This window comes from Lissotriton helveticus, chromosome 1_1 (assembly GCF_964261635.1).
Source record: "Lissotriton helveticus chromosome 1_1, aLisHel1.1, whole genome shotgun sequence".
NCBI classification, from domain to species: Eukaryota; Metazoa; Chordata; class Amphibia; order Caudata; family Salamandridae; genus Lissotriton; species Lissotriton helveticus.
The window spans coordinates 1,585,668,161-1,585,691,163 of record NC_136057.1 but is presented as its reverse complement, the minus strand read 5'-3'; the positions used below and the strand labels follow the sequence as shown (position 1 = coordinate 1,585,691,163).

At 41.6% G+C, this 23,003-nt stretch overlaps 1 protein-coding gene across 1 annotated transcript in view; it reads right to left on the bottom strand.

The window, feature by feature from the left end:
* SOAT2 (sterol O-acyltransferase 2) overlaps positions 1-23,003 on the bottom strand; it is a 463,801-nt gene that overhangs the window by 29,087 nt on the left and 411,711 nt on the right. The window contains exons 11-14 of the mRNA XM_078687322.1: positions 9,618-9,715; positions 7,868-7,966; positions 7,646-7,781; positions 3,489-3,634 (exon numbers count right to left, since the gene is read on the bottom strand). Of these exons, the coding sequence (XP_078543448.1) occupies positions 3,489-3,634; positions 7,646-7,781; positions 7,868-7,966; positions 9,618-9,715 (479 nt within the window). The remainder of the gene's footprint in view (positions 1-3,488; positions 3,635-7,645; positions 7,782-7,867; positions 7,967-9,617; positions 9,716-23,003) is intronic.

Sequence of the window (23,003 nt, the reverse complement as noted above, 5' to 3'; positions counted from 1 at the left end):
AAAATCTCCAAGCGGACTGCTTATCGAAACTTACTCTAGTAGTGAAGGAGCATACGGAATTTGATGATGAGGTGGTTTGTATGGTGGCTAGTATTGAAGATGCCTGTGTGGATGAGTTTAAATCCATTTCCAAGGATGAATGGCATCAAGCTGCCATTGATGATCCTGACTATTTGGAATTAGGCAATTCCATTCTTTCACGTTGGAGGCGTGAAGGTGTTGTTAAACCTTCTTTACGTACCTATGTCAAATTGTAAGAGGAAATTAACATTGGTGTTTCTGATGATTGGTATTGAGGGGTGAGAGGTTCATTCCTCCCAGGGCAATTAGGAAGTAGTTGTTCATGTTGGTTCATGAAGGGCATCTGGGTAAGACCATTACCATGAAATGCCTCAAGAACAATTTTTGGTGGCCAGGTCTTGATGAAGATGTCAGAGTTTGGGTAGAAGGGTGTTCACTATGTAGAGAGTGAAAAGCGACTGAAGGTTGGTTCGCAAAGCATGGGCTCCATCTCTGGCAAAAGTGGTGGTACACCTTGGGAACAGGTATGTCTCAAAGTTATTGGTCCTTTGGATTTATTTCTGGTGATAAACATTTTGCCATGGTGATAGTGGATGTTTTCTCTAGGTGACTTGAAGTAGAATTCTTAAGGAACATTACCACCATTACAGTGATTGAGAGTTTATGCTCAATATTTAAGAGAGAAGGTTTCCCACACATTTTAGTTATGGACAATGGTACACAATTAACTTCCCATGTCATGCGTGGGTTTCTCATGAATAATGGCATAAGGCATATGTATACTTCTTTCTACAACCCTCAGGGAAATGGCATGGTTGAACGCATGACCAAGGCTATCAAGGATGCCATTCAAATGGCTATACAAGGGGGGGGCAAAATGTTCAGAAGAGTGTACAAGACATGTTTGGACTCACAACACTACTGTGCATAGCGTCACCAATAAGATACCATTTACAAGAATGAGTGGAAGAGCACCTAAAACTAAATTAACTCCTCATTGGATGCATGAGTGTAGTAGGAGCACTGTTAACATTGAGCATTCTGGCAACATTAATGTTGGTGATTTGATCAAAGTGAAGTTGGGCAGGAGGGAGCATGGTCCGAACAATTTCTCCGACCCCATGAGGGTGAAAGAAGTCCACAAATGACGTGGTTCTAGAGAATGGACACAGTGGAATTATAGGAGATTAGCTTTGTATAAGAACATAAATTATGTTAATTGTGATCATTCGAATCTAAAGCATGTCTCACCAACCGTTGTTAAGGAAAAGAGTGAGGATGGTGGTCTTACTTGGGTTCGTAGACAACCAAGGTTATGTCATGTACCTGAAAGATTTAAAGACTTTGTTATGACTTGATTGTCTTTCCGTTTGAGCCATTATTTTTTTAGCTTTTTGTTGTTGTTCCCTTCTCTTCCCCTTCTCTCTCTTTTCAGCATTGTATTTGCTTTTATTAATATTATGTGTTATCTTTTGTTATGTTATAATGAAAAGGGATATGTTGTAAGTCTGCTTGTCCTTTCCGCTGCGTCTCGTGAGGATGGCGTGTTCGCTGTGGAATTCGTATTTGACATTCCATGGAGGCACAGCATTCTCCGAGAGTCAGTTGATGCAGACAGCAGGCTGGGATCCCTGTCTTGACGAAGAGTGCCAAGAAATACACTTTATTTCGACTTACCCGTCTGCCTCGTCCATTTGAACTTCTACAAACTCCCACGTTTCTGGATACATACACGAGTAGCTTATCCAGTCAAGGTTTTTTTGGTTTGCATTCTGAGACTTGTAATCCGGACTTCAAGTAGTTGTAGTTATGAACAGAAATCTTCAAAGTACTCAATGAGTTGATTAGCTTTTATTGTTCAGACTCCAGAGATTCCCTTTATGCTTTTTTTTGCACTTTGCTGCTTGTTTCTTTGGGTATCGTTTGGCTGCTTTGCCTGACGAAACCAAACGAGACAGGGGGTCGGACCTGCCTTTCTCACAGGCGGTATGAATGTGAGCAATTAGAGACATCAAAACATGCAACTTCTCAAATTATTGTTTGGAATCCTTTCTTCTAAGTCAACACGGCTGGATGAACCAATGTCATGTTAAATGGAACTTCCTAGCTCCAGCAGCATATATGAGCACAGGAAACCCTCAACATGCTGTTAATATTTGCCTACAAATAACCTGCACATGATAATAATGTGTTTTATAAAGCCCAAAACACAAAAGTTTGCTTTTTCTAAAAGTTAAATAACAGTTGTTAACATTACTTCTAATAGAAAGTTACTCCATTTTCCAATCTCCCAAGGATGGAAGGCTGAGCTTATGTCTGATAAATGCCATTGCTATTCTACGTGGCTAAAAACCATTAACGTTGACAACGGCAATAGCTCTCGGATTGCTAAGATCTATTGGTTTTGCCAATCTCTGTTTATTGTGTATGACTTTAGTGAACAGTATGGTGGTACCAGATAGGTAAAATCAAACAGTGTCCCTTCACACTCTTGAACAAAGCTTTGTGTATGTGAGGGACATTGCTGTTTGTACCTCTTCTTTGGCAGTAGGGAAAACAAAAACAATGGTAAATGGGCTGCCATGCTGGTGATATTGTTTCGTTTGTCAAAGTGGCTCCCACAGTGTAGTTTGGAGCAGCAATTAAATAATTGTACTGTACTTTAGCCACCTTAACATGTGTTGACATAGGTGTAGGTTATTGTCAGCATCCCTTTCTTGTACTCCTTCCTCTTGCAACAAGCATGCCTCACTTATTATGTTAGAAAGGACGGAATTGGTGATGTCAAATGTAATGTCACCCTGAAGTCATTGATGATGTTACTGACGATGTCATCGATGATATCTTTTAAAATGCAATCGCTGATGCCATGTTTAGCAATGTACATTTGAGGTATGAGGCAATCTATGACCTTTAGCTACATGTTGTGTCCACCCTCCTTACCATGCAAGTTGTGATTAGCCTTTAGCCAATCACCCAGATGACATTTCCACCTTACCATCTGGGCATAGGCCTTGGTTCTGTGCAGTAACCCTGTTCGTTCACCTCCCTTGTCCTCTGTCCATGCAGTATATGGTATCCATGCCATGCACACAGAGGTTACGGTACAAGGCATTGTCTTTGATCTTCTGTGCATGGTCATGTACAGTGGCTTGACTGGGCACAGAGTCGGGCCTTTGGCCACACCTTGGATTCAGACTAAGCTGGATTGAGGCTGAGTCCTTGGTCCACACACTGTGCCAAGGCCCCACATCACCAAAACAAACTTGACAGGGATTTTGGCTAAGTGCTGCAAGCTCTGGGTACGTAGATAGGCCTTCAGCTACAACCTGCAAGCAACCTCAGGCCACCCAAACCAGCTGCTCATAGCTTCAAGCCATATGCAGATGACTGTGAGTGCAGGTCCTGCCTTGAGTAAGGCCTTGCACACAGACAAACGTTCGTCAGGAGTGATTTTGCTCACTTACCTCCTTGAGTGGACAGTGGATCTGGGCGTACCACTCCTGGCAATATAGGCACACCTGGATGCCCTGTCCTATAAACAAGAAGGTCCACATGATGACATTCCACACTGGGTTTTTCCTCCTATCATTCAGGATGAAGTTGAAAAGCACTGTAAAGAAAGGAAAGGATAAAATACTCAGTTACCACTAAAGCCAGTTTTACAGGCAACTGAAGGGGAGGGTCTGAGCTTGCAAAAGGATCTGCTCTCTGTCTCTAAATCACATAATTAAAATCTCACTAGCTAGAATTATGATTGAATGTTACACTGGACCTCCCACATAAGGTGCTTGATATGAAGAGAACATCGTCAATTATTTGGGGCTAAACATTGATGGATTTTTAATTAAGTGTATGTGTCCTGACTCCTAAAGCACCAGTTCTTACGTCTAGGCCTGTTGTATATCAGCTCTCAAATATACGGTTCTCAAAGCCTAGCTTTTGGGCAACATCATTCAATTCTCTTTCTTCCTCCTTATTGAAACTTAACACACTCTAAGAAAGAAAATTGCAATTTCAGTGCAACATAGAAATCTCTGCACTCCTGATAATTTCCTCCTCGAAACAAAGCAACAAGACCTTCTTGCTACCATATTCCTCAACAGATTTTGCTCTCATGTAAAGCAGTGTCCCGGTCGAAACATGACAGGTCTGATCCTTTGCATCCTTCAAAACCTGACCGAAAAGTCACTGATTACCACCCACTCGACTTAACACATCCTGTTGCCTTACTGTAGTTTTTGATTTTGGATCTTGAATGGTGTAGGCCACCTGAATATTGAAGCTAGAATATCGAGGTATACACAAAATACTGATCCAAAAGATCGAAAGGTAAGTAAGTATTGAATTTTCTATATCTAAACCCACATATAGGTACCGTGACAATATATATATATCGCCAATGTACATATATGTGGAGTTAGGAATAGTAAATCTATACTTCCTCGATAAGCAGTTACCTCGCAATATTTTGGTCTTAGATATTTTGTCCACAATTTTCTTGAATTTCGATATTCTTAGCCTCAGTATGGACTAGTACAAACAATCTGAACGTATGCTAAAAATATATGCCTATATAACCAATGGCTACTTCTTCATGACTATTTCTTAGTACTACATTTTGTAGGTCACAGAAGAGCTGTAATTTGTAGTCATTATGCAGTCATCCCTTCATAAGAACTACTTCCTAGTGTAACTATGTTATAAAATATTCCTGTAGTCTCTGCAACACGAGGTTGTTTCCTTCGACCATTTGATGTCCTGCTGTATATTAAAAACAAATAAATAATCCTCATCGGACCATCACAATGGCATTTCGATATCTGCTTCCATATCGTCCCCATATCCAGTACATCCTTGGACATCAATTCAAGAACAACTGCAGTCCTGCCAAGTATCACGCATCAGGTGTGATGCTCATGCATTTCAGCACGGTGTTCCGCATGACCGCACTGAAATGCATTGTCACGCATTTTGCCAGTTCCAGCGCGCGCCGTGACCAGCAGCCTGTGCACCGGCTCTCTGCTCCCGAGAGACGTGCTGCGTTGCTGGGCAGAGTAAACCATCATCAGTGCTCTCAGCTCTGGAGTGGCTGAGAGCGGTGCTACAATGTATCAAGAGACTGACTGCCCGGCAGCTGCTGTGTAGTCCGTCGCCTAGCAACATGAATGTGCCGATATTCTGGCTGCGGTGCGCGGTTTACATAGTCACTGCTGCCAATTAGGGCGGGGGGCTGCCCTCATCCCTCTCAGCAGTTGATGCTGCTGTCAGTCATGTGGCACACCAATGGGGCCACCGGCATAATTAATTATCCGCATGTGCCGGGTTAGAGTCAGTCTCCTCTAAAAAAGACCGAAGCCTCATTGCAAAATGACGAAACTGTGTGCTAGGATAGTGAAACGAGGTGCCCTGACTGGGGATGGCATTTGAATGGTCAGAGGGACAGGGCACTAGCAGGTCCGTAGGCCTGCCAACAAGAAGCTTGCAGAAGAGGTTGGTACGTAGTAGTGACTCCTTTCCTCATTTCCCCCCTGTAGCTATTGTTGGGATGCTTGCAAATATTTTCTTGTGGTGGATGTTTTCAAGCTGGTATATAATGAAGCTAGATGAAGGCATTCCTTTGCGACTGGCTGCTGAGTGTTCAGTTTCACTGGACGTTAGTCCTTCCTCGATTGCTTCCGTTGAAACTCAACTTGTCTAGGCAAGATAGTGTTCTTGGATGAATATCACTATCTTGTTGTGCTTAAATCGAGGCCAGTGCATGCGTTATACTACCCATACATGATAGTGATTTTCACCCCCGAAAATACAAACTTGCTTATTAATGCCATAGTGTTGCCTTAAATTACAAGGATATTTTCATTTGTGATATTTAATATTTCGGTTATAAGTCTTTTTGTCCAGATGCATTTACCACTGAGCTATATAGGCCCACATGCATCAAGCATTTTTGCAGTCGCAGACGGTGCGATTCCTTAAAATCGGCCGTTTGCGAATGCAAAAGTGCTTGTTGGGATGCATCATGCCATTTTAGAAGTCGCATCTTTTTTACGATTTCTAAAATTGCATTAGCATTTAAGAAATCGCAATTGTGCGATTTCTTAAATGCTATGCATCATTATAGAAAAATATGCTTTTATTAAAATTGGAAGTGCAAATTACCACGAAGTTCAACTTCGTGGTAAATTGCGAAATTGATTAAATATGCACAAAAATGCATTTTTTAAACTGTAAAGTTACACACACACATGTCCTTAGGACATGTGTGTATGTAACTTATGCTGAAAAGTACATTTCAGGGGTGCATGGGGGGGTCCTTTGGACCCCCCCTGCACCCATGAAATTTTCTAAGTGCCACTCGCAATTTCCATTGACTCCTATGGGCCTTTTGGCCCATAGGAATCAATGGAAATTGCGAAAATTAAGTTAAGAAATCGGTATTTCTTTGGGATTCGGTAAAAAATGCGATTTTTACCGAATCCCACAAGAATACCGAAAATATTGATGCATATCATTTTGCATTTCTTAATTTGCGATTCCTTATTTTTCGCAAATTAAGAAATGCAAAAAGACACAATGATGCATGTGGGCCAGTGTCTTTCAGCCCCCAAACATATTTGTGTTCCAACATCTCTTACTGATTCATCATTTTGTCAAGTTCATCTTACATGAGCGTGAAATTACGTTTACTCTAACTTTGCACTCTAAACTTCGAATTGCCAATCATACAGCCAGATTCATCAAGCCGAAAACGGCTCGCAAAGGGCCAGATTCTGAGAATCTGGCCCTTTGCGAGCGCTATTTTTGCATTTGGGATTCATCATCCCAAATGCAAAAATCGTATTTGTAGAAATCGCAAATTTGCGAATAATTGCATTTAAGGAATCTCAATTAGAGATTCCTTAAATGCAATTCATGAACCATTTAAAAATTGCGAATTCGTAATCTGGGGCCGCTATTTACCGCGAAGTCTGACTTCGTGGTAAATAGCGAAAACTTCGAAAAATGCACTTTAGTGCATTTTTCTAAGTTGTATGTTACACACACACATGTCCTTTGGACATGTGTGTGCGCAACACCAGTGTACATGAGCATTTCAGGGGTGCTACAGGGTGTCCTTTGGACACCCTGGCACCCTTGAAATCGCTTCCTTATTTGCGATTCGCTAATTGCTAATCGCAAATAAGGAATGACTCCCCATTCATTCCTATCGGCATTTAGGCCCATAGGAATGAATGGGAAAGCCATTCCTTATTTGTGATTAGCAATTAGCGAATCGCAAATAAGGAGGCAGTAGAAATCGCTATAATTATTGCGATTTCTACATGAATCCCGTTTCGAGAGTCTTTAATAGCGATTCCTTAATAATCGCTATTAAGGACTCGCAAAACGGGACTTTGATGAATCTGGGGGATAGTCTCTTGCATTTCTGTACCCAAACGTTTCCAGATATTACTTTCTCAAACTTCTGTTTTTTAACGGATTGCATACAAAACACGCACCTTCAATTGAATTTCCTTGACAAAAATGATTTCTTGTAGATTGCTCAGCCATTATCGGATATTAAATGCAGTGTGCCTTTGCATATATTTATTTGGCTGGAACTGGTGATAAGTTAACCTACCTCCAAAGATGGCAAACAGGCAAAACATCACTGGATAGAAGAAACCAAGAGACACGGTGAAGACGTATTCATGAACAACTGCCGACATAAGGAACACGGACAACATGGCTACCGTTCGAAACCTCTTGTTTAACAACTGCAAACAAGAAGAGTGAAAAGATGTTATGGGCAACGTCATATAATGATAGCTACGTCTCCCAAGTGTGCACAAGAGCTACCTACCCAGAGGAAATCACGATACACGTAGTTATACAACCAGTCATGCACCACAACATTCCACGTCCGATAGTAGTTTGCAAATGAAGTTGAATTCCACCAGTCCTTTTGGGGATACATATGAAAAAAGAGGGTTAGTTTTGTCGTTTTTGACACAATTATCCTCTAGAAAACTTTTTAGAGTAAATATCCATCAATAAAACTGTCAATAGGGCTTGAATGTACCCACTTCGTAGTAGTACTGTTTGTGAAGGTCTGGCATGCTAGATTTTACTATGGGTATTTGTAACTTTCTTGTAGTACCTTAATTCCAGGAGTAAACAATGAGTAGTCCTAGTTTAGTTATGGCTTACTCTTGAAATTTAAGGGTAAAGTAGGAAAGTACAAGAGTAAGTCAGCAACATCTTTGCAAATCTCTTTCTCAGAAGAAAGCCTTTATCAGGTTAGTTCTCCTCCATCCTTATGCCTCACAGTTCTTTCCTCTGATTTGATCTAAGCCCAATCACGTCTTTCTCAGGAGAAGAAAAAGAACCACTTTTGTTTTTCTTCAGGCATTTCAGAATTGTGATAATTTTCGCCCCCAACTTTGTGATTTTTCCTGCATTGTGAATAAACTGAATTCAAACGAACTCAAACACTGTACATTTTTCTAATTTAATATCATTAGCAACGAAAACATCAGCAGTACATTTGTTATACAAGTTATACAATTGTCTCACATCACAGATAGATAGATAGATAGATAGATAGATAGATAGATAGATAGATAGATAGATAGATAGATAGATAGATAGATAGATAGATAGATAGATAGATAGATAGATAGATAGCTAGATAGTCAACAAAAACAGAGGTCATTTTGTTCGGAAATCGTCCCTCGTTCTGGTCGCCTAGCTGGTGGCCGAAGAAATGGGCTCTCTCCCCAAGCCAGGGCAGAAGTTTACAAATCTGTCCGTTATGATTGACGACCAACTATGTTATAGGGAGCAAGTAAACAAAGTCGTTTCAACTGCCTTTTTTTCTCTGCAAATAATTAGGAAAATTGCTAAATTTTTACCCTCTGACATGCTCAAGACAGGGGTCATAGCATTAGTTATTTCAAGGATAACTACTGCAAAGGGCTCTATTCTGATCTACCTACGAAATTCTTGAAAAAGCTGCAGACTGTTCAAAACGCAGCAGCTCGACTCATCACAAAGATTTCTAGATTTGTCTCAGTCTCTCAAGCCATCAGCGGTCTTCATTGGCTGACAGTGAGAAAACGTATAATTTTTAAGGGACTCTGCACAGCCTATAAGACGCTGCAAGGACAAGGTCCGATGTACCTTAGAGACAGGATTAGATGGGATTTTCCAAATAGGACTCTCCTTTTAAGCTTGGCTCGAGATGTGTGTGTTCCCCAGTACAGAGGAACTACCCGGGTGGCAGGAACCATATACAGTTACGGCTTTGCACTGGAATCTCCTCCCTTGGGAGCTGAAAAATGCTACTTCTCCTCTTAGGCTCAGGAAGGAACTAAAGCCCTGGCTGTTGTCCCGGGATCTTTGAGTGATGTGTCCTTTCTGGGAACGTTGATGTTCTGGCTTTTGGATCCTTTCTGTCATGGGTAGCGCCAGGACGCCTCTGGGCAATTGCTAGCGCTTTATAAAAATGTAATCAAATAGAATCAAATCATAGATATGTAGATAGATAGACAGACAGATAGATGAATAGTTAGAGCTCTTTCAAAATAAGCCTTCCATAAACTATTAATTACCTTATAAAACATTCTGTCAGCAAATCGCAGCATCTCTGCAAAGGCATTGAGCCAGCAGTGCAGGAAAGCAAAGAAGGAAAGAAGGAGGACAAAGGTGCCTGGAGGAACCAACAAAGAAATGAATTAGTGGGTCTCAAATGCTCTATTTTTCTAAATCAAAAAGCCATATTCTTCAGATCAGAAGCCCTCTGAATGACCACAGTTTATACCGTTACTACTCAAATTCAATCCTGTTAGTGCATGTTTTTTATGTTACGCACTTTTGTATAGCACAACATCACGTGACCTTCCCCTGACAGCCGTGTGAGTTCAGTGCGTTTTTGGTAGAAATTCGGGTGTATAGATTGTTCTCTGTTGGTTGTGTGTTCATTAATTCGTGTTTTTCATGATTGGCATGCAAACTGTTGTCTGCTAAATAAATCGTGTTTTGTTTTTACTATGGGGAAAGTTCTGAGCGAGGATTCTTCAAATATCTGTGCTAGTGCGTTCGGTGGGTCAGGTGTTAAGTAGGTTTGTTTTGGCATCCGTAGGATGGGTTTGTCAGGACTTCATAATCCCGTGCACTGTTAAAAGTACCAAGGGGATATCTATGGAAACGTTGTAAATATGCAAACATTAATAGTGAATTTCATGAGTGTTAGTTAAAGAGTAGAGATACGCAACTAATATTATAAATAACATTTTGTACATACATGGAGGAATGGTATAATAATGCATGTTTTATTGTTGTTTTAAGTTTCCCCTGACGAAGGGCCCCAGTGGCCCGAAATGCATTGGGTTTTAATAAACTGCTTTGATGAATTTGCGCTAATACGTATTCTTGAATAGAGGTTCGGATGCCCCATCTTGAATATGAGAAACTTTGGAAAATGCATTTCCTTGCATGTGAATTTGAACCCATTTCAAATGAATGAATGACTGGATGATCGATGGAGAAAAAGGAGTTAAATGGAGATCAATGAAAAAATGAAATTAAGCAGAGGCCTTATTGGCTGTGTCATTGGTTTGGGGTGAAAAGGTCGCCCCATCAAGATGTTGGTTTGTCAGGACTTCCCCAGAACCACTAGGTTTTAGAGTGTTCCGCCAGGCTTTCACGGTGATACTGCATTCGGCCTGGTGGCTGGGATGATGGGTACTATGCAGAGGGTAAACTTCACTCAGTGGCTTCAATGACTCTCCAGTAGTAGTGATGGTGGAGCAATCAAAGCATACTTTTAGAAAAGGGGGAGTGAAGGGTGGTACCAAGGACAGCGTAACACATATTAGTCCAGTCAATACAGATGTGTGTCAAAATGAATATCAGTAGCCAGAACACAGCTGGAAGGTTCTAGCACTAACCACTCTCTAGGCATTGAACCAAACAACGTCAGTTCCAAACAACTTCAGTTCCAAATTAGAAAGCTACCACACGGATAGAAATATATTCTATGGATTACCCATAGTTTATGCTGTTCTAATGCCTCAGTGTTATCCTGCAAGTCAGCCTTCCCCAGAGGGTGGCCAGCATATTGATACCTTCAAGGGTTTTCAAGGCTCTGAAGTCTCTTATGTGTTTAGTGGTTCCCTTATTTATAGTCCTCATAACTGTCCTTGCTGCTGTTCCCCTTAAGTAAGAGAAGTAAGCCAAGAGAGCGCTAAATATGAAGATGTATATAAAGTCAGAGAATTGATAACGGGAGCACACAATATATTAGGTATTCCCAATTTAATGATTAACAGATGTGCATTGTAGTATCATTTTTACCTTAATCAGTGGCCATTTCATTCAGTTCAGAACTGTTTTCATAGTAATAGAAAGATAATGTGTTTCATCCATGGGATATTTTCAAGGTTTTTAAGCATGGTAGTAACATATAGAGTTGCAGTATGAATGTTAACAGTAAATACAAGAACTATCGTAGAGATGTGACATATGCTGTAAATGATGAGTTACCGGTCTGTTCCAGTCACTTATTTTAGCAATTGTAGTGATACAGCGTGTCTGGGTGTCAATAATTAAGCTTTCCAGGTGAAAATAAATGGTATATAAGAGCCTGACTGTACAGCATGGTGAAACTGTGCCATATGTAATAATTTACCTGTGTGCTGACAAGTGGCGCCGGCCGCTCAGCGTTGATGGTATTCCACGCCAGATGTGACGTGGAATGACTTAAATAGGTGCCACTCATGCGTGCTGACCTCAGTTTTTTACTTTCTGCCCCAAAAGATGTGGATCCGGAGCTACCCCTCATCTCTCTGAGTCATTCTACAATTCTAGTGTGCAAGGTTATTTGTCACCTTAATCAACAGGATTTTAACCGAGTGGGGAATGTTGCAAACAAATGTCTATGACTGACCCACATGGGATCGGACCACGACTCCAAGGCCTGCTGTGAATATGCCTTTATGCTCCCAAGGTCATCAGGGATTTGGAAGCTAAGCTGTTTGTAGCAAAATACTGCAAGATTCCATGTTGTGACCGGTCAGGTTCCAAAGTAAGTTTCTGGTCTTTGCTCCTAAGACCTGTCCCATGACAAGTCGTCATCGAGGTCCAATCCCTCGGGTATGCTGCAAAAAACCATAAGTAGTCCAAGGTAGACTTGGCCCGTCCCACTACTTTTGATCGCCTAGGAATGCACAAGGGCATCATAGTACCTCCTGGTCTAGTTCTCAAAGTCGGTACACTTTGGAGTCGATTCAAAAACTTGCCTCATAGCAACCTTGCCCTCTCGGGCTGTCGGTGAACCTGCAGCAAATGGAGGACTTCCATGAAGCCATTCTGTGACTTTTTGGCATATTGCTGGCTCCCTCTGGTGCACCTGCAGCCCCTAAGGAGCTGCAAGGCCTCCCAACTGAATTTCTTCTGGTGGGTTTTCCCCCAGCACCACCTGGGCCCTCTGGGTGAGTTCTGGGTTCCGAGCCATCCTCAGTACCAGTTCTCTCTCCGGCGCCACAACCCAAGTTGGAACACGACACACCAACCCAGATAACGGGACCATCGACTCCGAACGACGACTCCCAAGCCATACTGCTATCTAATGGGGAGACAGCACCGCTCCGACATTGATTCAGGCCGTGAGCTGCTTTAACTGCTTCACAGCCACTTATCCACCCTTCTAATGCAGGCACAATTCCTTTGTCCTACGGAAGGGCGCAAAGTGTTTGGTGCAGACTCAGACAATGGCAGCTGTTATGCTGGGAGCAACTTTTACCAACCATATCAGGAGGACACTTGGCACGAGGACCTCTAGGACGGCAGTGGTCTGATACCTCCCCAGACATTGCACTGATGTCCCCTCTGGACCTGGCCCCACCCACGTACTAAAGCGCCTTCTTCACTATGGTTGTCCTGAGGGCTGGAGAAGTTCTATATTTTCAGCATCCTATTCAGGAAGTCAAGACCAATTATTTTACTGAGATGCAGTTCTGAGCCCCTTTTACCTTTTAATGCGGCACTCACGACACACAGTTGGGGACATGGGCCAAGCCCTGTTAGAACCCCCCGGCAGGCGTCTGGTTGCCAGGTTCCACTGCCCTGTTCCGGGTGATCCAGACTTCCTAACCCAGCATTCTACTCCTATGAGCCTCATCGTACAGGCTTTGGCCAACAAACTACAGCCAACTTATTTCCTGACTATTCCCCCTGACACAGAATCGAAAAGAATACAAACTTCTGAAAAACGGGGTTTTCTCTTGGTGAGTTTAACTCTCTGCCCTGACAATGCAACCTGCCTGTTAGGTCACTCTTCTCACACCCTTGTGGGACTTCTTGGCTCAGGTTCTCGCTATGGTTATAGAGTAGCTCTCTGCTATCCCATCTCAGACAATGCAGAACAGTCCAAATTCACTATCCACTGTGGAGTAGACAGGATAGATTCACTCTGTAGTGCTTTAGGCACCAGTGGGCCTTTCGCAGGCATGCCTGGATGTGGTCTACTGGGTTTTCAAGGGACGTTCAGGTGAGTCTTATGGACATGCCAGTTGACAGTTCTCTTTTTGGGGTCAAAGCAGAATCCGCTTTGGAGTGCTTTAAAGGCATCAGGCCACTGCACACTTCCTAGGCCTCTCTGCTCTCCCGCAACAACTGCACCTTTAGTTTCGCCCCTTCTGTGGTCATGGTAGAGGCTTTCAGTAATTCAATTCAATAATAACTTTATTCGGTAGTTTTAAGAAAAACACCATAAAAGTTCACAATGAGTAAAATGCAAGTATTACAAAATATAAAATCATTAAAAAATACGTTTGTTAAAAAGTAATTAAAACGAGCAGCAACATCTCAGTTTATGTAAGCTTTTCAGTTTTGAATTTAACCTACTGTTTTCCAGTTAGCTAGCTTTCTTTCATTTGTGCAAGGCAGCAGTATAGTTTATGCTCAGAGATTTGTACGATGACGTATACAAAACTTGAGAAAATGTGCAATTGCTTTGGCATAATTTTCGTTTTCAAGGTACTGAAGTGCCAGGTATGCAGGACGACACTGCCGTAGGCCCCAGAATTTCAGGATGGGCAATATCCAACGTTTACGGGGTTCAGTAAAAAACTTACAGAATAACAGTGTGTGGATAGTTGTTTGAGGGGACTGCAGATCACAGGGGCACATAGAAAATGTAGATGACCAGACATTTTGCTTTGGAAATGCAACCATTAAATGAAAGAGATCAAATCTGAAACGGGTGAGCAGCATTTTTTCATATTGTGTTAGTTTGAAGTTCAAATAGGGTTCTGCATTAAACACAGTCTGCGCTAGTAATGAGTGTTGGACAGATGGTTTGTGGATCTCCGATAGTAATCGTACCTGACCCAGATAAAGAAGACATTCCCTTTTTAAGTTCTTTTTTGGGATTTCTTTTATCAGTAGTGGATGATCAAAATACTTCCTGTAACCTAAATCTGTTAGTAGCGCTTTGACATAGGACAGCCATTTGATTTTCTTACATTGATCCAGTTTTAGGATGTCTTGGATGATTGCCCTAGAGGCTTTCAGTATTATCAGCAATTCCAGCCACTGCAGCAATCTCACCAATAATTTTGTGGCCTCCGTAATGGCACCCACCGAACACGTGGACAATAAGGGCAGCATGCAGCTCAGTCTGTTGCTCCTCCAGCAGGTGCAGGCCCCAGACCTCTTTAGCATGTCCTAGCCATCACAAAGCCACTCTGTTGGGGGCAGGATCCCGAATCTTCTACAGTGATGGCAGGCTTTACTTCGGACAAGTGGCTCCAGCAGATTGTGCCGCTGTGTTATTCCCTACCATTCCTCGAAAACCCGCTGCAATTCCAGAATGGCTGATAGAGGACCACCTGTCCCTATTGCAGCAGGAAATGCCGGCTTGTTGGCGTAAGGAGACATAGAGAGGGTGCCAATGCCAGAAACTGGTTGTGGTTGTTATTCCCACTACTTCCTGGTGCCAAAAAAGGACAGAGGCCTCTCTTCCATCTTGGATCTCTGCCTTTTCACTGCCTTTTTAGTACAAATTCAAGATGCTCAGCTTGGCCGAGATTTTGTCTGCTCTTGACCCTGGCGACCGAATGATGGTGTTGGACATGCAGGACGCTTATTTCCATATCCCTGTCTTGCAGGTGCTACCTGCAGTTTATGGTGGTCCAGGAGCATTTTCAGTTCTCTCTGCTCCCCTTTGGACTCAGCATTGCTCCTTGGGTGTTCAAGAAAGTAATGATGGTAGTTGCAGTATATCTCCGGAGGTAGGGGTTCCAGTTTTCCTGTGTTGATGACTTGCTGTAGAAGGTGAACCCGCCCCAGGCAGTCATTACCCACCTCCAGACTACAGCAATCTTCTTAACATTGTTGCAGTTCGCTATCAACATGCCAAAGCCACACTTGCCTCCTTTGCAGACACTTCCTTTCATCAGATCCATTTTGGATACGGTGCAGTTTTGTTCCTAAACCCAGGAGCGGAGTGTCCAGGACATTCAGACTATGATACCAATGTTTCAACCCCAATTAATAAATCAATCAATCAGGTTTCTTATAAAGCTTGACTAATCACCCGTGAGGTTCTCAATGCCCTCAGTGGTGGGGGGGTGGATCCTCTGTCCTGGATGTCACTGAGGATGACTCTGAGGCTGCTGGGACTTTTGGTGTCCTGCATGCTACTGGTCAACCATGCTGGATGGCACATGCAGGCTCCGCAGTGAAATCGGAAGTTCCAGTGGGCTCAGCACCACAGGGATCTTTCTGATCCCATCCAGATTTTGGAGGAGACTTCAAAAGATCTGCTGTGGAGGCTGTGAGACTGCAATTGGGTTAGCGAAGACCATTTTTCTTACCCCACCCAGAGCTTGCAGTGATGATCGATGTATCACTTCTTGTTTGGGGTGGCCATCCGAGAGAGGTGGAGATTAGAGCCATCTGATCTCTGGCAGATACAGGGCTCCATAGTAACCTCCAGGAGCTGAGAGCCTTCAGCTTGACTTCAAAAGCTTTCCTACCATTCACCAGAGGGAAGGTGGTGCAGGTCCTCACAGACAACAGCAGTACCAAGTGGTACTGCAACAAGCATAGTGGAGTGGGATCATGGACCTTGTGGCAGGAGGCTTTACATCTCTGGGCGTGTCCAGAACATTAAGGAATATTTTTGATGACACACCACCTGGCAGGTTCCTTAAATGCCTGGGTGGACGAATTGAGCCATTTGCTCCTTGCAGATTACGAATCGGAATTACATGGCGCATGATCTTTTCCTAATTGGGGAGATCCCTGGCTAAATCTTTTCAACACCTCCATGAGCACACAATGTCAGCACTTTTTTGTGCTTTGGAGTTTCCAAGGCATCTCTCATTCAGTGACTCATTCTATCTAGTGTTGAACTCTGAACTCCTGCATGCCTTTTCAGTTGTACCTCTCCTGCACCAAGTTCTAAAGAATATCAGGACTGACTGGGCTCAAGTCATCCTAATAGCCCTGATTAGGCAATCTGAATTTCGGCTTTTTTATGGTTGCTGGCCTAGCCCTTGCTATTCCAGTCACCGGTTGTGATGCATTCCCTTAATAAGTTGCAACACATGTTCCTCCATTCTCCATTTTTTGTGCTCCAGTGGGACTTAAATATTGTTCTTACATCCCTCATGTGTGCGCCGTTTGATCTTTTATACAATTGTTCTCTCGGGCTCCTTACCTTCAAGGCTCTCTTAATTGTTGCCATAGCATCTGAAGAGCGAGTGAGTGAATTACAGGCTCTGTCAGTCAACCCTCCCTACACCACTTTCTACCCAGACAAGCTGTGTCAGTGGACTCAAGCCTCCTTCCACCTTAAGGTAGCAGCTCCTTTTCATATAGGTCAGAACATCGCTATTCTGGTGTTCTTTGCACCCGTCTAAGAAGGAGGAGAGACTCCAATGGCTGAAGCTGAAAAAAGCTCTCAGCTTCTAGATTGATCGTACAGAGAGCAGCAGGTGGACGAACAGCTGTTTATCAGATTCACTAGATGAAAGAAAGGGAAAGTAATGCAGAAGAGAAACATCTCTCACTGGATTGTACTCTGCATTATGTTTTGCTATACACTGGTGAAAAGCGGCCCACAAGGGCTTGCAGACTCATTCTACCAGAGCCAAGGCTGCTACCACTGCGTTGGCATGTGGAGTGTCTGTTCTACACATTTGTCAGGCTACTACGTATGCTCATTCCATACATTCATAAGGCACTATTGCGTTTGATGTCCAGGTATGCCAGGAAGGGTATTTTGCCCACTTGGTCAATCAGGATTATTTGATTTGAGCCAGTTCACAGACCCACCTCCTGAAAGGTACTGCTTGGGTTTCCATTGAAAAGGTGAGGAATCTGCTGTTACATGCCTTTATCAGAAGAACAAGTTACTTCACTTCAGTAAGGCTCTTTCTGGTAGAGACTCTATGTGACATAGATTCCTCACTGACCATCCCACTTCCCTGTTCTGTGAACTGGGCTCTTTTATTTAATTGTAATTTGTAATTGTAGTTATATAGTACCTTACTACCCCTGACGAGGTGTCACACAGCTTATGATTGATATGAATTTTGATCCATGTCCGCAGGTGTGGGCAAGTCAGAAAGCAATTCACGTCAGCTCACAAGAGTGGCGCCTATATGAAATGAATGAAATGAAAAATACATTTATTTAGCGCATGGCTACCTGAGAGCATCCCAGCGCTGATAGTGGTAGGCAACAGAGCTATCCAAACTAGGGTAAGAGCCATGTTTTTAACGACTTTCGAAAGGCAAGGTGGTTGGGTTCCTTGCACAAGTAAAGAGGGAGGGAGTTCCAGTATTTGACAGCATTGTATGAGAAACCCGATCCCCCGCTTCTGGTTTTCCAAATCCTAGGAACTACAGCAAGAGGAAGATCGTCTGAGCGGAGGCGTCTGTTTGCATGGTAGGGCCGGACAATAGAATGATTAATAGGAGGGCCTTTTTCGGGTAAAGACTTATGTAGAATGCACATAGCCTTGAAATGAACTCTCTCCCTGGGATCACTGAAAGAATATTGATGTCAAAAATATAGAACTACAAGAATATCGAGTAAAAAATATAGAATGCAAAAATATCGAACTCCTATCTCCAAACAGGTAAGTACAAAAATATCGAATCAAAAATATCGTTGTAAAAAATATAGTTAGTCAAAATATGGAATTTTTTATAATGCTTTAAAGTAATTACAATTAATGAAATAATAAATATAATTAACTTAAACATACTTGAAATACTTAAATAACCTTAAAATTAATAAATAATTATTGTAAGTTAAAAAAAACAACATACAGATTGATTTGTTAATACATATATATATATAAACGTAATATTAATAAAAAATGTACAATATTTTTACTGTAGGATAGCGGAAAGGGTAAAATTTACTATTACCACTCCAGTGAGTGCAACAGTAGGGAAAGCGTTGGATAGCGTAGGGGTACAAATTACTATTCACCCTCAGGTGAGTGCAACAGTAGGGAAAGCGTTGGATTGCGGGAGGGTAAAAATTACTATTCCCACTCCAGAGAGTGCAACAGTAGGGAAAGCGTTGGATAGCGTAGGGGTAAATATTACTATTCCCACTCCAGAGAGTGCAACAGTAGGGAAAGCTTTGGATAGCGTAGGGGTAAAAATTACTATTCCCACTCCAGAGAGTGCAACAGTAGGGAAAGCGTTGGACAGCGTAGGGGTAAAAATTACTATTCCCAATCCAGAGAGTGCAACAGTAGGGAAAGCGTTGGATAGCGTAGGGGTAAAAATTACTATTCCCACTCCAGAGAGTGCAACAGTAGGGAAAGCGTTGGATAGCGTAAGGGTAAAATTTACTATTCCCACTCCAGTGAGTGCAACAGTAGGGAAAGCGATGGATAGCGTAGGGGTAAAAATTACTATTCCCACTCCAGAGAGTGCAACAGTAGGGAAAACGTTGGATAGCGTAGGGGTAAAAAATACTATTCCCACTCCACTGAGTGCAACAGTAGGGAAAGTAAATACTTCATATAATAATTTAAAAAAATTAAATATTAATACCAATTACAAAATATTTAAAAATTATTACCAATGTAATATAATATAATAATTAATCAATTAAAAATACAAATACAAATATTTATTAGAAATCGTTACCTATTAATACAAATTAATTACAACTTACAATGAATTAATTAGCAATTGAAAAATAATGAACAATTAATTAAAAATAAATACCAATAAATAAAGAAAATGAAATAATTACAAATAAATTACTTCCCACCATATTTCCCTAAAAACCCACAGCCCGATACAGTAAATAAATTAATAAAATTAACATAATTATCAATTAATCAATTGATACAAATTAATTAGCAATTACAATTTAATTAATTACAATTAAAAATAATTAATAATTAATTCAAGATAAATACCAATAAATAAATTAAAACATTTAATCAATTATAATTAAATTACTTCCCACCCTATTCCCCTATAAACCCACAACCCGCTACAGATTTTTTTTTAATACAATTCACATAATTATCAATTAATCAATTAATAAAAATCAATTACCAATTATAATTGAAATAATTACCAATTAAAAATTACTTACCAATGAATTCAAGAAAAATACCAATACATAAATTAAAACATTTAATCAATTATAATTAAATTACTTCCCAACCTGTTCCCCTATAAACCCACTACCCGCTACATAAAATAAATTAATAAAATTAACATAATTATCAATTAATCAATTAATACAAATTAATTACCAATTATAATTTAATTAATTACCAATTAACAATTAATTAACAATTAATTCCAGATAAATACCAATAAATAAATGTAAACATTTAATCAATTATAATTAAATTACTTCCCACCCTATTCCCCTTAAAACCCACAACTTGCTACAGAATTAAATTACGCAAACATAAAATACCATAACATTCATTACTTAAAATAAATTATAAAATAAATGTACACTTTTCACACATATAATAACAAACATTTTTTTTTTAATTCGATATTATTAAAAAATCGATATATGTAACATCTATATTATATACTTCGATATTTTGACTTTCTATATTTATGTAAATCGATATTAACTTACCTCAAATTCGATATTTTTGTTGTCTATATTCTGTCCATTCAATATTTTGTCCATTACATTCGATATTTTTGTTGTCTATATTCTGTCCATTCGATATTTAGTCCATTCTATATTTTAACTCGATATTAATGCAATTCTATATTTTTTTCTCGATATTTTGACTGTATACCCTCTCCCTGATGGGTAACCAGTGGAGAGATTCCAGGTTGCAATTAGCCGATTGGCACTTCGAGATATCCAGAAGAATTTTGGCTGCCCAATTTTGAACTGTCTGAAGTTTTGTGAGAGTAGTGCATGGGGCCCCAAGATAAAGGGCATTCCCATAGTCCAGACATGATCGAATGAGTGCCTGAACCATGTTCTTACTTGCCTGGAAGGGGAGAAGTGGGAGTACTTTGCGGAGCATCTTTAGGATGCCATGTCATGAGGCTGCCACTTTACGTGCCTGAGCCTTGAAAGTCAAATCACGATCCAGCCATATACCCAGGCTTTTTATTTGACTCTTGGGGGCAGGAACAGGGTCCAGGTCAGCCGGCCACATTCAATTGGGGATCAAATAGAGACGGATTCCCCAAAATCATCATCTCAGTTTTTTCTCTATTCAATTTCAGGAAGGAGGCATTCATCCATTTGGCTACCTCTTTCAAGCAGGGAGAGAGGCTGAAGGAGGCATTGTCTGCCTGGTTGAGTCCCACCACAAGTTGTCTATCATCTGCATATGTCACTATGTGTACCCCAAAAGGCAGTACGATTTCCGCTTTGAAAACCTGGAAAAGTCTGTCCTCCAGGAAGGACTGCAGCCATGTCAACGCGACCCCTATCACCCCCAATCTTGTGAGTCTGTGGGCCAAGAATTTATGGTTGACTGTGTCAAAGGCGGCATTGAGGTCTCAAAGCATGATGACTGTAGTACCTCCAGCATCCATAATTTGCCTAGACGCTTCAACAACAGATAGTAGAGCCATTTCAGTACCTTGGAGACGTTGGAAGACAGTCTGTGATGGATGGAGGAGGTTGTGGGACTCTAAGAAGGCAGACAACACAGAATTAACGTAATTATCAGCTATTTTACTGATCCCTGGGAGAAGAGAGATGGGGCGGTAATTTCCTCAAGCGTCCAGGTCGACGTTAGGCTTTTTCAACAGTGCCTTCACAATCACTTTCTTCCAAGGAGTCAATGCCTCACTTGCCACTCCAGTGGCAAGTGAGGCATTGATCAGTTCCAATATAGTGGGGACGATGGTAGTGGCAGCTTGTTTCAGGATATGAAGAGGTGCTGGTTCTCAGGGTGAGCCACTCTTTACTTTTGAAGAGATGCTTTCAAGCACCTCGAGGTTCATCAGGGGAATTGCCTCCGAGGAGAATATAAACTTTGGGGGCTGGGGTCCCATGTTTGTCCATCCATCGGTGAAAAAGAAGTGCAGATATCTTGTATTTTAAGGTGAAAAAAGTCTGCTAATTTATCACAGCGTGAGTCTGGGATATCGGAGGTCACAGGGTGTGGGGCTCTGAGCAGGCTTTTTGCTATGCGAAAAACCTTGCGTGGTGAATTCCAGGCCGAGCATATTTTTCCCTCAAAATATGTCGATTGAGCCACTTTGATTATACAGTTTGATGGCTTCCCTGTATTCTGAATTCATATTAGGGGAAAAGTCCTTCCTCCAGGTTCTTTCAAGTTTTTTACATGTTTGCTTCAATGCCTGGAGCTTTGGAGAATACCAAGCCTTTCTATAGATTCCAGTTTTTAACTGGGTGGATTTTATAAGGAAGACTAGGTCTAAGGAACCTTCTATCCACCTATTAAAGTTTTCGTTGGCAGTTATTACATCGGGATCAGGAGCTGGCTTAGTTTTTTCTAAATCAGAAATCCATATGTCTATTGGATGTTTGGACCAGGGACGAGACCTTTTTATAACCGGCTTGATAGGCGGCGTGGCAAGAGTGGGGGACCAAGTGTAAGGAATGAGAAGATGGTCAGGCAATGGTATTTAGATGGGTATCCCTCCTACTAAATCCTCCGGATTAGTAAAAATGAGATCTAATAGGTGTCCTTTCATGTGTGTTGGAAGAACAGCTTTTTAAAGAAGTTGATAACCTTCAAGTTCATTTATTATCTCTGCTGCGGGCTACTGAGAAGTGTTGTTAAAATGAAGATTCAAATTTCCAAATAGTGTAAAGTTAGCAGGAGTACTAGCCAAGTTAGCAGCTATATCAGGTATAGCTTTATAGAATTGACCCACGGACCCAGGGGGCCAATAGATTAATATCCCCTACAGGGTGAGCATGGGTGAAAATCCAATGCAGAATGCAAGGTTTTCAATATCCGTTAAAGGGCTTCCGGCACTACGACAGGTCAAGTGATTTTTACAAATAATGGCAACCCCGCCACCCTTACCTGAGGCCCAATCTAACCTCTGGATATTATAACCCGGAGGAAGAGCTTGAACAAGATCGGGGTCAGATCCTAAGGTGAGCCAGGTTTCTGATAGGAACAGTACCTCTGGCCCTTCCTCTTTCAGAAGAATGGAGATTTCTGTTACATGCTTCAGCAGTGACCTACAGTTAAGGAGGAACATTTTATAGGATTTAGGGATGGAAGTGTTAGAATGTAAGTGTATTGACAGTTTGTAAGAACAGTGTGCACACTTGATAAGGTTACTGTCAGGGTCAATGGTGTGAAGACACTTATCTAGGTTCGGTCCGTTTAATTGGAGCAGCTCTTCTGTATTATAATGGTACTTTGTTGGGGGGGGAGAAGCAGGGGTTCTGGCCCCTGGCCCCGGCCGGATGCGGACGGCCGCAGGCGGGCTTGCCTTTGGCACCCCAGTGGCGTCTCAGACTGGCTGTTG